The 14,604-nt window shown below is 39.4% G+C and overlaps 1 protein-coding gene across 2 annotated transcripts in view; it reads left to right on the top strand.

Moving 5' to 3' along the window:
* CRPPA (CDP-L-ribitol pyrophosphorylase A) overlaps positions 1 to 14,604 on the top strand; it is a 332,720-nt gene that overhangs the window by 17,069 nt on the left and 301,047 nt on the right. For both annotated transcript variants that reach the window (XR_007150469.1, XM_047850755.1), the window contains exon 2: positions 3,130 to 3,406. Coding sequence is in view for 1 of the 2 variants with exons in the window: in XM_047850755.1 (XP_047706711.1) it covers positions 3,130 to 3,406 (277 nt within the window). In the remaining variant the exon portion in view is untranslated. The remainder of the gene's footprint in view (positions 1 to 3,129; positions 3,407 to 14,604) is intronic.

The raw sequence follows: 14,604 nt of genomic DNA, 5'->3' as shown, positions 1-14,604 counted from the left end.
AATGTCCTCTCCTGCATAAAGCTTTGTTTATGGCTTTGTATTATAACATTAAAACTCATCACATGGTCTGTGAGGCCCCATGGCTTACCCTATTTTGGGTCTTGCCTTGACCTCCAGCTTCTTCATAGGCTCTCATTCCATTCCATTGCTGAAACAATTTGACTCCATTTGCTTCCTGGCCCTCAGGACCTTGTAATGGCTTTTACTTACAGCAGACCTTCATACTCCTTTGGCTATTTTTCCCCTGCCACTCACCATTTGGATCCTATAGCAAATTCTGGTTCCTTAGGGAATATCACCTTGGTCTTCTCTGTGCTAGTCAGATGATCTGCTTGCATGTGAGCCTGGATTTCTTCATAACACTTGATCACAGATTGCCGTTGTTCCTTGGGATTCTTTGTTTGATCTGTAACCTCAGCAAAGGCAGTATTTATTTTCATTGTGTTGTCAATGCTTAGTTTATCAGCATCTTCATTCAGTAAATACCTGTTAAAGGAATGGACTTAAAAAGACAGTGTGCCTATAAAGTAGCTCTTTGTGTTGCTCATCTGTATATTACTGTTGTAGCGACAGGAAGAATGGGATTGGAAAGGGTTGGTTCAATTACAGAAGGTTGGAGGTTAATAATGAAGTAAATCAACCAAATGTTCATATAAATAAAACTTATTTCACTCAGTAATTTTCAGAACTTTCCATCTTTGTAAAAATGTATATAAGATTTTCACTGTCTAGCATGAATATAGAGTGTCTCAGAGGCTGAGAGTTCTTTGTATGGAACGAGAAAAGACCCTGAATAGCCAAAGCAATCCTGAAAAAGAAAATGAAAGCTGGGGGTATAACAGTCTGGAGTGCAAGATGTATTACAAAGCTGTAATTATCAAGATGGTATGGTAATGCCACAAAAACAGACACTCAGATCAATGGAACAGAATAGAGAACCCAGAAATGGACCCAAAAAAGTATGGCAAACTAATCTTTGACGAAGTAGGAACGAATATCTGGTGGAATAAAGACAGTCTCTTCAGCAAACCGTGCTGGGAAAACTGGACAGTGATGTAGAAAAATCAACCTGGACCACTTTCTTACACCATACACAAAAATAAGCTCAAAATGAATGAAAGACCTAAATGTAAGACAGGAAGCCATCAAAATCCTTGAGGAGAAAGCAGGCAGAAACCTCTTTGATCTTGGCCACAGCAACTTCTTACTCAACATGGCTCCAGAGGCAAGGGAAACCAAAGCAAAAATAAACTATTGGGACCTCATCAAAATAAAAACTTCTGCACAGTGAAGGAAACAATCAGCAAAACTAAAAGGCAAGTGACAGAATGGGAGAAGATATTTGCAAATGACCTATCAGATAAAGGGTTAGTATCCAAAATCTACAAAGAACTTATCCAACTCAACACCCAAAAAACAAATGATCCAGTGAAGAAATGGGCAAAAGACATGAATAGACACTTCTCCAAAGAAGACATCCAGATGCCCAACCTACACATGAAAAAATGCTCAACGTCACTCATCATCAGGGAAATACAAATCAAAACCACAATGAGATACTACCTTACACCTGTCAGAATAGCGAACATTAACAACTGAGGCAACAACAGATGCTGGCGAGGATGTGGAGAAAGAGGATCTCTTTTGCATTGTTGGTGGCAATGCAAGCTGGTGTAGCCACTCTGGAAAACAGTATGGAGGTTCTTCAAAAAACTAAAAATAGAACTACCCTACGGCCCAGCAATTGCACTACTAGGCACTTATTCATGGGATACAGGTGTGCTGTTTCGAAGGGACACATGCACCCCCGTGTTTATAGCAGCACTATCAACAATAGCCAAAGTATGGAAAGAGCCCAAAAGTCCATCAAGGGATGAATGGATAAAGAAGATGTGGTGTATATATACACAATGGAGTATTACTCGGCAATCAAAAAGAATGAAATCTTGCCATTTGCAACTACGTGGATGGAACTAGAGGGTGTTATGCTAAGCTAAATTAGTGAAAGGTATCATATGACTTCACTCATATGAGGGCTTTAAGACACAGAACAGACGAACACAAGAGAGGGGAAGCGAAAGCAATACAAAAACAGGGAGGGGGACAAAAAATAAGAGACTCTTGAATATGGAGAACAAACAGAGCATTTCTGGAGGGGTTGTGGGAGGGGCAATGGGCTAAATGGGTAAGGGGCATTAAGGAAGACTCTTGTTGGGATGAGCACTGGGTGTTATGCATAGGGAATGAATCACCGGAATCTACTCCTGAAATCATTATTGCGATATATACTAACTAACTTGGATGTAAATTAAAAAAAATAATAATAATTAATTTTAAAGTGACCTTTATTCAGAGTTGGTATCGTGGGTCAGAGGCAGTTTTCCTGGTCTGAGCCTGTTGGCTCTATGTGGAACATAGAGTCTATAATGACCTCAAGCTCTGTTAGTGCTGGTGTTCAAGAAGTCTGCCAAAATCTAATGCAGTTGCCACTCAATGCTATGGAGCATGCAGTGCAAAATGTCAGTAAGTTTTTAAAAAATATTTTACAACAGAAAAATTGTTTAATACTTTGTGTGACTCAATAGGTCAATTCATTAAATATTTTATTACAAAGTTTATCATTTTGAACTTGATATAATCTTAGTATCCCATTTAAGACATGATGTTTCACTTGGATGTAGGCAAAGTTATGCAGCTGTGTTAGTGATTTGATGGATTTCTTGAGAGAGACAGAAATTCTGGTATTCAAAACTGCTTTGACTTGTTCCTATTTTATTGAACAAATGATTTGGGAAAAAATCAATTTAAAGGACTATTACTGCATTCTTTTATCTCAATGTACTGATAATAGAATCCAAACTTTGGAATCCATATCTAATGTATAGTATTTATATAGATAAAATTTGACTATGGAGTATAAAACATTAACTACATCTGTTACTATCTATAGTGTGAAATATTCACTGATTAACAATCTTTTTACTAGACACAAAAAGCATAAAACTGATTTAACTTTCAGTTTTTGATAGCCCTATGAAGTTACAGTAGTGCTTACTAATTCAGTTTTGTTACTAGCTTAACTTGTATAAGGCTCTATTTATATTAAATGTATGTACTCTTTGCTTTTAGAGTATGTTGGATAAAGGACATTGTTGTTGCAGTAACTAGAGAGAACATGGAAGCAATGAAGGGTATCATTCAGAAGTACCAGCATCAACGCATCTCACTGGTTGAAGCTGGAGTGACCCGTCACAGGTCAATTTTCAATGGACTCAAAGCACTGGCAGAGGACCAGCCTGACTCTAAACTGTCTAAGCCAGAAGTTGTGATAATCCATGATGCTGTGAGACCATTTGTTGAAGAAGATGTCCTTCTTAAGGTTGTCACAGCTGCTAAGGAATATGGGGTAAGTGTTTATACTTCTGAAGGTGGATAAAAGATGCAAATACAATAGCAAATGTTGAATTGCTGGATTTTGATGAAATCCTATTTAAATGTCTATATGAAACAGGCATGATGACTAAAAAGCATCATGCTAAATTTTTTTTCAGGAAGCTTGAAGTGTTGTAGGTCATGAGACTGTACCGGAATTTATTTTTTCTTACAGTCCAGTGCCTCATCATAACATGAGCTTTTTGGAGAAAAATGTAATAATGTCTTCAGAGTATGGCTATGTATGCACCTTCAATAAATGAGAAGCAATGTACACTTATCTGAAAATAAGAAAATTCTCAAGTCTAGGACACACGATTATCAAAAATTTGGCTGATCACATGCACATTGTGTTTTGACTTTCCGGAACTGGTTTACTTTCCAGCACGAATAACTAGGCAAGATTTTCACACACTTTAAAGTGAAACATTTTAAGATGACACAGAATTCTGTGTGATATTTCACCAAAGAAGACAGGATAGCAAAAGACCTTTGGTAATGTCTAGAACATCTTTGTTTTGTTCTTATATTAGTAGATAAAAATCCTAAAAATAAGGTAATAGTTTTCTAGTCTAAATTTGAGACAGTGTAACGTGTTGTACACAGTTGGTATAGCATAATAGCAATAAGCTATGGAGCTGGACATGCTTAGGCCCCTCTTAAACATTTTTTAATTAATGGTGTATGTGCAACTTTCTCAACCTCGTCGAGCCCATTTTCTTTACTTTCCTTACTTGTAAAAATACAGACGATGGAGTGCCTGGGTGGCTCAGTTGGTTGAATGGCTGACTTTTGATTTTGGCTCAGGTCATGCATGACCTCACAGTGATGAGTTTGAGCCCTGAGTCAGGCTCTGTGCTGAGTGTGGAGCCTGTTTGGGATGCTCTCTCTCCCTGTCTCTCTGTGCCTCCTCTAGTTGTCTCTCTGTTTCTCTCTCTCTTTAAATAAACACTTAAAACAATGCAGGTGCTAATACCTGTGGGGTTTTTTACTATTGGAAATTAGGTGCTAAGTTTTTAAAAATAAAAAAGGTATTAAGATGAATTACAACATGTAGGATTGTAGACCAATGGAAAGAGTCCTCTAAGCCTTCTTAGCCATATGGGTGGTGAGTTAAAAAATACCAATCTGGAAAAGATAGTATTTGATTTGTCTTCAGTGATCTATATGTAACTGCAATTTTGTCAGGAAATTGGTGGTAATTTTATCTCATCTCCCTGCAGCATGAATTCCTTTTAAACCTGTATAAGAATTCCATCAATCAAATAAAACATTTTTCTTCAGTGTAACTTAAAAATGGTAGCTTGATGTAGTGTTAATGGAGTGAAAATGATCATAGAGGTACATTAGTTGACCTCAAAACTTGGTCAGGGCCCTCCTATTTCTTCTGTGACTCCTTCCTGTTCTCCAGGCTCCTTTACTGTAGTAGATGCAAGGTGATCAGTTAGAAGTGAAATGAAGAGGAAGAAAAGGGCACAGGATTTATAACACTGAGGAATTAGAGTGAAACTTGACAAATTTGAGCAAGTTCCTAGGGAGCACTGTATAGGTGGGGCAGATAATGAAAAATTTATACTATAAGGAAAATAAAATTAGAGATCTTTGGCTATGTTACCTTTTGGAAAAATATCATTCACGCTCACAATACAAATTACACATTTGGAATTTTTTGCTGATTATTTTTTTTTGAGATCTTATTTCTAAGATTGTCCATAAAGTGATACTTGTGGTAATAGGTCTGAAAGTTAAGAGGACTCTCCTGCTGCAGTTAATAATAAGCTAAGATATCCTGGTTTAACTGGTGACTTAATGAAACATAAACATGCATAGCATTTACTGTTTTTTTTGTTGTTGTTGTTGCAGATGTGTTGGAATTCTTTGACTCTTTATAATGAATGTTAATAGAATAACTTTTATGTATTATGCACATGATTAAATCATACATGATATTTTAATGAAATCTGTGAAACTTTGAATTAAGAAGCTAGTTTTAAGCAAAATCTTCACTGTTTATTTTGAAGCTTCAGGAACTTGATGTCTTCTAGGAATAATGTCTTGTGGGGCTCTTGAGTGACTCATTTGGTTAAGCGTCTGACTTTGGCTCAATTCATGATCTCACGGTTTGTGAGTTTGAGTCCCACATGGGGCTCTTGACTGTAAGCACAGAGCCTGCTTGGGATCTTCTGTCCCCGTCTCTGCTCCTCTCTGGCTCATGCTTGTGTTCTCTCTGTCTCTCTCAAAAATAAACATTTAACACAATGGAAGTGATGTCTTATTTGGATGGTGTTAAGGAATAATTTTCAAGAAAGTAGGAAATGAGTTTAATACAGATAGGTGAAATACTTTTTTTTTTTTTTTTTGATATTTATTTATGTTGGTAGAGCAACCACAGGGGAAGGGCAGAGAGAGAAGGAGAGAGAGAGAATCTTAGGCTCTATGCTCATTGTAGAGTCCAACACAGGGCTGGATCCCAAGACTCTGGGATCATGACCTGAGTCAAAATTAAGAGTTGGGTGCTCAGTTGACTGAGCCATGTAGGCACCCCATGAATGATTATTTCAACATCCTGTAGATTCAATTTGCATATATATATATATATATATATATATATATATATATATAATTGAGAATTCTTGCATCCATGTTCATCAGGGATATTGGCCTCTAGTTCTTTTCCTTAGTGGAATTTTTGTCTGGTTTTGGAATCAGGGTAATGCTGCCTCTAAAATGAGTTAGGAAGTTTTCTTTCAATTTCTATTTTTTGGAAAAGTTTGAGTAGAATAGGTATTAACTCTTCTTTAAATGTTAGGTAGAATTCCCCCGGGAAGCCATCTGGCCCTGGATTTGGTTTGTTGGGGATTTTTGATTACTGATTCAGTTTCTTTGCTGGATATCAGTCTATTCGAATTTGGTATTTCTTCCTGCTGCAGTTTTGATATTTTATGTTTCTAGAAATTTATCTATTTGTTCCAAGTAGTCTGATTTGTTAGAATATAATTCTTCATACTATAATCTTGTATGTATTTCTATTGTGTTGGATGTTATTTCTCCTCTTATTATTTGTTTGTTGGGGTTCTTTCTCTTTTAGGGGGCATATCAGTATTATTTTTTCAAGTAAACAGCTGGTTTCATTGATCTAAATATTCTTTTCACTTTCTATATCATTTATTTCTGTTCTAATCTTTATTATTTCCCTTCTTCTACTGGCTTCAGACTTCATTTGTTCTTTTTATAGCTCCTCCAGGTGTAAGGTTAGGTTTTTTGAGATTTTTCTTATTTCTTGAGGTAGGCTTGTATTGCTGTATACTTCCCTCTTATGACTGCCTTTGCTGCATCCCAGAAGTTTTGGACCATTGTGTTTTCATTTTCATTTGTTGCCGTGTTTTTTAATTTTTTAATTTTTTTAATTTCTTCATTCATTTCTTGGTTGACCCATTCATTCTTTAGTAGCATTTTTTAGTTGTTTAATCTCCATGTTTTTTTGGTCTTAGCAATTTTTTTCTTGAGATCGACTTCAAGTTTCATAGTGCTGTGGCCAGAAAAGATGCATGGTACAATCTTACTTTTTTTGGATGTGATGAAGCCTGATTTGTGACCTAATATGTGATCTTTGCTGGAGAATGTCCCATGTGTATTTGAAAAGAAGGTGTATTTTGCTGCTTTAGAATGAAATGTTCTGATATATAGTTGTTTTGTGCATCTGGTCCAGTGTGTCATTCAAAGCCACTGTTTCCTTGTTGATTTTTTGCTTAGATGATGTCTCCATTGATGTAAATGAGGTGTTAAAGTCCCCTGCTATTACTGTATTATTATCAATGAGTTTCTTTATGTTTGTCATTAACTGTTTTATATATTTTGGTATTCCATGTTGGAATTCAATTTACAGTTGGCAGTAGTTCCGCTTGTTATGATGTAGTGCCCTTCTTCATCTCTGGTTACAGTCTTTGGTTTAAATGTAGTTTGTTTGGAGGCACCTGGTGGCTCAGTTGGTTATATATCCAACTTTGGCTCAGATCTTTATCTTGTGAGTTAGAGCCCCAAGTCGCCCTCTGTGCTGACAGCTCAGAGCCTGGATCCTGCTTCAGATTCTGTGTCTCCCTCTTTCTCTGCCCCTCCCCTGGTTGTGCTTTGTCTCTGTCTCTCTGTCTCTCTCAAAAATTAAAAAAAAAATGTTTACCTGTATATATATATATAGCTAGTCTGGGTTTCTTTTGATGTCCATTTGCATGGTAAATGTTTCTTCAGCCCCTCTCTTGAAATCTTCAGGTGTCTTTAGGTCTAAAATAAGTCTCTCATAGGCAGCATACAGATGGGTTCTGTTTTTTTTTTTTTTTTTTTTTAATCCATTCTGACACACTGTGTCTTTCGACTGGAGTCCCTTTACATTCAGAGTAATTATTGATAGATACGTATTTAGTATCATTTCATTACTTGTTTTGTCATTTCTGAAGTATCTTTGTTACTTTTGGTCTTTACTTTCGACTCAGTATTTCTTACAGGGCTGGTTTAGTGGTCACAAACACCTTTAGTTTGTGTTTGTCTGGGAAACTCTTTATCTTTCCTTCTATTCTGAATGATAGCCTGCTGTGTTGAGTATTCTTGGCTGCAGATTTTTCTCAATCAGCACAATGAATATTTTATGCCACTCCCTCCTGGCTTGCCAAGTTTCTGTGCAGAGATCTGCAGCTAGCGCTATGGGTCTCCCTTGGAAGTTAAGGACTTCTTTTGTCTTGATGCGTCTAGGATGTTTTCTTTTTCTCTATATTTAGCAAATTTAACTACAATATGTCTTGGTATTGACCTGCTTTTGTTGATTTTAATGGGAGTTCTCTATGCCTTCTGGATTAGGATATCTATGTGTTTCCTTCCCCAGAATAGGAAAGTTTTTACTTCTTATTTCCTGAAATAAACCTGCTGCCCCCTCTTCTCTCTCGTCCTCTGGGACTCCTTTTATACAAATATTACTGTATGTGATGGAGTCACTGAGTTCCCTAAGTCTACTTGCGTGTTGCATAATTCATTCTCCCTTTTGTTCACTTCATTATTTTTCATAATTTTCTCCTCTATATGACTTACTCATTCCTCTGCTTCTTTCATCCTTGTCATTCTATCCAGTCTGTTTCAAATCTCCGTTGTTGGAGTTTTTCATTTTTGCCTGATTGGTTTTGAGCTCTTTTATCTCTGTGGTAAGGGTCTTCCTGATGTCCTCCTGTTCTTCTCAATCTCAGTGAGTGTCCTTGTGGTTGCTACTTTAAATTCTCCATCAGGCACATTACTTGTATCAGCTAGATCTCTGTCTGGATCTTTCCTTGTTCTTTCTTAGGGGATGAGTTCCCCTCCATCTTGGCATTTTGTCGAAGTCTCTGTTGTCTTCTCTGTGTTGGAAAATCCTATTAGGTTTCCTGTTCCTGAGAATAATGGCTTTATGAAGGAGAGGTCATAAAGTGTTCAGGGCCTGGCGCTTCAGGCCCTCTCTGTGGTGTATGCTGCATGTAGTCTGCTGCTGTGCTTTGGCTGCTATATTGCTCAGGCCAGTCATTTGCAAAGGATTTCCTTGTCTGTAGCATGCAATGTTTGGATCTTGGCCAGAGCGTAGTGAGTTTTAACTAGGTGTGGTCTGGTCTGCTTGTTAAATGAGATTCGATGCTCCTCCCTCTTGACTTGAAGCCTTGCAGAACTCTCTGGTTGGAAGACATGGTGTGAGCGCAGGTTTCTGCTGATCTTCTGGTGAAGGGGTCTGCTGTGCTAGGCCTTAGGCATGCTTGTCTGAGAAAAGGAGGACCAGCAGAGTCCTGGCGTGTCAGGACTTGGTTTAAGCTGGTGAGGCTGCCAGTGGTATGCTGTTGAGTGAATCTGGCTGGCCCTGTGCTCTTTAGTGAAGCTGGTTTATGCTGAGGGGTCATGGAGGGAGATGGCACCAGCCAGTTCCTGTGTCCATGGAGAGGAGTCTCTGTGCCTGCTGCTGTCAGGGAACTACCCTCCCCACCCCCCCCGCCCCGAATATCAAGTAACTTCCCCATAAGTGTCCCAGGCATCTTTCAGATTGCTGATGTCACACAGTCTGTCTCCAGGTTGCTTGCCCACCTGGAACAGTACATTGTCCTTTGGGCTCTATCCCAGTCAAGCCTGATGCCTTTTTTTTTTAAAAATTGTTTTTAATGATGACTTTTAAACTGCAAACTTTAAGGATGTGCCATGTTAGGGGGCCTGCACTAGTCTTCTGGGGAGGGTCTCGCCACTCTGGGACAGATGTAGGTTTGACTGAGAAGGGCAGGTAAGCCGGAGCACAGGGGCATGGGGTTTGTAGCGACGCAGGCGAAGCAGCCAGTGTCTGGGTTAGCTGCCCTCAGCAGGTGTCTCTGCGCCTATGCTGAGGGGCAGGGGAGGGAAGTGCTGCCTGCCCGCTCTTTTGTCCCCAGACAGGCGTTTCTGTGAACACCACCTCTAAGAGACAGTGGACGAGTGAACGGTCTCTTCCCAAGCACTTTAGGCAACCCTCAGACCATGCAGTCTTTCTCGGATGGTTCGCCTGCCTTCTTTCCAGGAGCAGGGCAGTGTTCTCAGGCCTCTTTCCCAGCCAAGCCCGCCAACCGCTAAAATTCCTGGCTTTGAGACCTGCTGGTGAAACTCAAGAAAATCAGCCTCTCTCCTTTTCCCAGCCAATGGCTTTGGAGAAGACTTCTGAGTGTACCCACGTGCACTCCGATCTCTCTCTTTCTCTTAGCTTTCTTTGTGGCCAGGACTCCTTTCCCTCTGCAGCACCCATGATAGGTTTCTTCCCCAAACCATGTCTCCATACTTCATACCTTCCTCTGTGTGGCCTCTTCTATCCTTCTAGTTGTACAGTCTGTTCTGTCAGTACTCAAGTCACTTTCGGGAGTATGATTTGACAATAATGTAGCTGTGTTCAAGGGATAAGTCAAGTCTAGGGTCCTCCTGCTAAGTTGGCATCTTAACTGCATAGTGTCTGCCAGGTTGATTTTAAAGTCACTTATTTTTCAAAGGTATTGTGCATTGTCTCTATGGTGTGACTAGATAATATCTTTTTCCTCCCTTGCTTAGGATTTATTCATGCAGTTTGATTAATATCTTATCAATTCTAGAGCCTTCCATATCATTAACTTTTAAATATTGACTTTGCCCCATTTCTGACCCTACAGCTTTTTCTCCCTTCTAGTTCTGCATCACTGTATGTGTGGTAAACCTTCCCCTGTCCTCATAACATCATTTTTTTTCTGGTGCACGCGTGTGTGCGTGTATGTGGGGGGGGGTGGTGTTTTCTGAGTAGCCTTGGTTTTCATTTATATTAGTCCTAATATAATCTCTTGTTGAAGTATTGTCACAATCAAAATTTGACTTCCTAGGAGTTTGATTTGGTCCTTTTCAGCTGTCATTGCCTTCCCCCCCCTTTTTTTCACGATTTTATATTCTTTCAGTACTTAAATATAAATATTTAATTTATTGTAGCTAATTCTTCATAGTTCTTAACTTCTTCATTTCTCCACTTTTATTCAAGATTTGTTTCTTCCTCTGTTGAGCAGTTTGTATTGTAGTCCCATGTTTGGCAGGACTTTATCAGTAGGAATCCTTTGGGCATGGGATGAAGATGTGTTTTTGAAGCAGATTTGTGTTCTGCCAGGGATTCTGAGGGTTTTACCATTTTGGATTCCCATTATGTTAATTTTTGGCTTGAGGTTTTATCCACCTTATGGTCATGTTAAACCAAACTCTGAACTCCCATTAAGTCTAGATGACAGTTAGGGCCTCTCAGGGAAGGTTCCCCTCCCCATCAGAATACAAGCTAGGATACAGACAATTTTGTATAATCTTAACGCACTGGTTATTGTGCTTTATCCAGCTTACCTTTTAAATGGTTACCTGGATCTTAATGTGAGGACCACAGTTCTTGCGGACTAGGTAGCATAGTCTCAGGACAGAATTCCTCATTCTGTGTCATTTGTTTATACTAAATCCTCTTAATAACCCAACGCATCTCCACTGTCTTCCTTGGATTCTGTATGTGATGTTAGTCCTAGGTAGTTATCTCATGAGTCACGGTTCTAAAATAATGATTTTTTAAAGTTTATTTATTTATTTTGAGAGAGAGAGGGAGAGAGAAGGGGAGGAGCCTAGAGAGAAGAGGAGACGGAATTTCAAGGCAGGCTCCATGCTCAGTATGGAGCCAGATGTGGGGCCCGATCTCATGACTGTGAGTTCATGACCTGAGCTGAAACCAAGAGTTGGCTACTTTGCTGCTTAACCAACTGAACCACCCAGGCACCCCTAAAAAATTACTAAAAACAAATAACCTTAAGAGTCACACCGGGGAAAAAAAGCTATTAATAACATTTTCTCCTGAACTTTTTTTACATTGCAAAAGGTTTTGCAAGATAATTTGTCAGCCATAGTCCTGAAATTAGAAGTTTTTTACTGGGGCACCTGGGTGACTCAGTTGGTTGAGCGTCTGACTTCAGCTCAGGTCATGATCTCAGGGTTCGTGAGTTCGAGCCCCGCGTCAGGCTCTGTGCTGACAGCTCGGCGCCTGGAGCCTGCTTTGGATTCTGTGTCTCCCTCTCTCCCTGGTGGTGCTTGTGCTCTGTCTCTCAGCAATAAATAAACGTTAAAAATTAAAAAAAAAGGTTTTTTACTAAGTATAAATTATTTTTATATTTCTGCATAATTAAAAGTCCAGAGATGGAAAAGTAGTAACGAGGACATTGTTATAAGGGAGATGTTGGACAGGGTAAAATAAGTTGGAACATAGAAATGTGAGAGAGTCATTTTAGGACTAATAAGCTAGCTGTTATATGCACAAAACTGCCAGTAATAACATGAATTTGAAAATGATAGTGCATCAGAAAGGCAACCTCCTCAAAATGTGTTCCTGAGAGAAGACATTTCCATAGTTACTTGCACATATTAAAGCCCTGTGTTCTTGGATCTCTAATCATGTTTTATCTTCTCCTCCCTTGTCAAAGTTCTGACAGTAACAGGTCACATTTATTGCTCCTTCTTTTGCACCTCCTCAGTGCAAAAGTTGACTCCTCAGTGCACAGTGATCTGGCTTCTTCTCCTCTGACTACTCTGTCCAAAATCACCTGTAATTTTTCAGCTCCCAAACTATATGTGCAGTTTTAGTCTGTTATAAAATAAGTAAGATGACTGGCTTTTATACCTGGTTCCTTGAAGGAAGAATTGAAGTATTTAGAATTTCTGAATAGAGGAGGGTTTTTGTTTTTCATGATCCCCTTCCTTCTCCCCTGAGATGATGCTAATGAGATCACTCAGGATCTGGGCTGGTTGTCAGAAATACTAATGGTGTCTCATTACCAATGGCATTTGGAGGTTTGAGACTTTGAACCAGCCCAACCTCTGGGGGAGAGTAATTGGGCTGGAGACTGAGTTGAACCACATGGTCAATGACTCACACTGACAAAATGATATCCCAATGAAGACCCTGGGCACTGAAGCTCAGGGGAGCGACCTGGTTGAGCAGCGATGTGCTGGTTGCATGGGGAGAGGGCACTGCAGAAGCTGTGTTCTGAACTCGCAGGCCCTCACCCCATGTTTCTCTAAGTTTATCTGGTCTGATACATATCTCTGGTCATACACATGTGATCATAAATAATCATTGTCAAAATGTAGTTCTAATCATTTTCCTGAGTTCTAGGAGTTTTGGGTAAACTTCATTGGAGGTTGTGAGAACCTTCTGGGTTTGCAGCCAGTAGGTCAGCAGAGCTGGTGATGTGGGGATCCCACTTGGGTCTGGTGTCTAAAATAAGGGCATTCTGGTTGTGAGCTGTGGGGGTTGTGCTAAGTCCAGGTGGCTGACATTAGAAAGAATCATATTATACCAAAGCAGCCTATACAGAGTGTCTTAGCTAAATTGACAGCGTTAACCAGACCTTCCTTCTGCAGCTCTCTCTGCTTTGTCTTCTGTGACTGCAATCTTTGCTGTTTTTTTTTTTGACCACTCTTTCCAGATACATCTTCCCATACTCGAAATGTTTCCTTTAACTTCTTTTATAACTGAACAAAGTACTTCTGAGCAATCAAAATCATGCTCACATTACTTAATTGAAAACCTGTTACACAGTAAAATTCACTTTTGGGAGGGTATACAGTCTGAGTGTTTATACCTGTATAGATGATTACAATCGCAACAGAACTTTGTAACACGCCAAAGAATTCCCTCCTGCTGCTGCCTGGTACTCAGACCCTTGCTCTCTTCCTAATCCAGGTCAATTCTTGATAGGTGCTCAGTCCCTTTGTTTTTGTCTCTTCCAGAGTACTGTATAAAAAGAATCCTACAACATGCAAATTTGTGAGATGATTATTTGACGTGGTACAAAGCATTTGCATGTACCCGTTTTAACTCCAAATTGACATATTTACTCTGAAATCTCTCATGCTATAGCTTCTCTGCTATAATTGCAGACCTGGTATGTTAAGCTTCCAACTGAACAGAACCATTTAAATTTGCCTTTTTTAGCATCTCTGGAATAATCTGTAGGTTTGAACTCGTTAATCTTCCTTGATTTCTTTCCTTGAATTAGCTTTTGGAGACCAGGGGGGAACCATTAAATCTCCCCCTCCCCCCATCCAAGGGAAAAAACCTAAGACTTGAAGTTTAGAAAGATGTCTGTCTCCCTGGTTAGATAGATGGAGTACAGGAGGTTGAGGGGACTGAAATTAGTTTGGGATCTATGTAATGATCTAGCGAAGTGGTCAAAGTCTATTTAAGCAGACTGAAATAGAGAAAGAAGTAGAGGTTGGGGGCCAGGGGAAGAGTTTAAGGAACTGGATTGGCTGGACCTGATTGGATGATGTGAGCCAAGGGGTAATACGACACATGTACTTGTGAATGCTTTAATTTTTCTTTGCCATTCCCTGACAGTAGACCTCATCGTCTCTTCTAAAATGCTCCTGCCCTCCCAGACCTCAGCATCCTTTTCAGACACTGAATTGCTTTCCAGAATTTGGCAGACCTACCCATGTTAATATTAATTACCTAAAGAATTTTAACTGCTTGTGATCTTATCAACTCCTGACCCTTAGGTACATCTTACTGCTTACCTAATAAAAAATACCCTACACTTACTATATTGGGTTGTTTCTCCAGTATTTAAGGCAACAGGTATTTTTGTATCTGAGAGTAGACTTCCAGACCTG

This window comes from Prionailurus viverrinus, chromosome A2 (assembly GCF_022837055.1).
Source record: "Prionailurus viverrinus isolate Anna chromosome A2, UM_Priviv_1.0, whole genome shotgun sequence".
In the NCBI taxonomy this organism is placed as follows: Eukaryota; Metazoa; Chordata; class Mammalia; order Carnivora; family Felidae; genus Prionailurus; species Prionailurus viverrinus.
The sequence above is the reverse complement of the archived record's forward strand: the minus strand, read 5'-3'. Positions and strand labels throughout refer to the sequence as shown.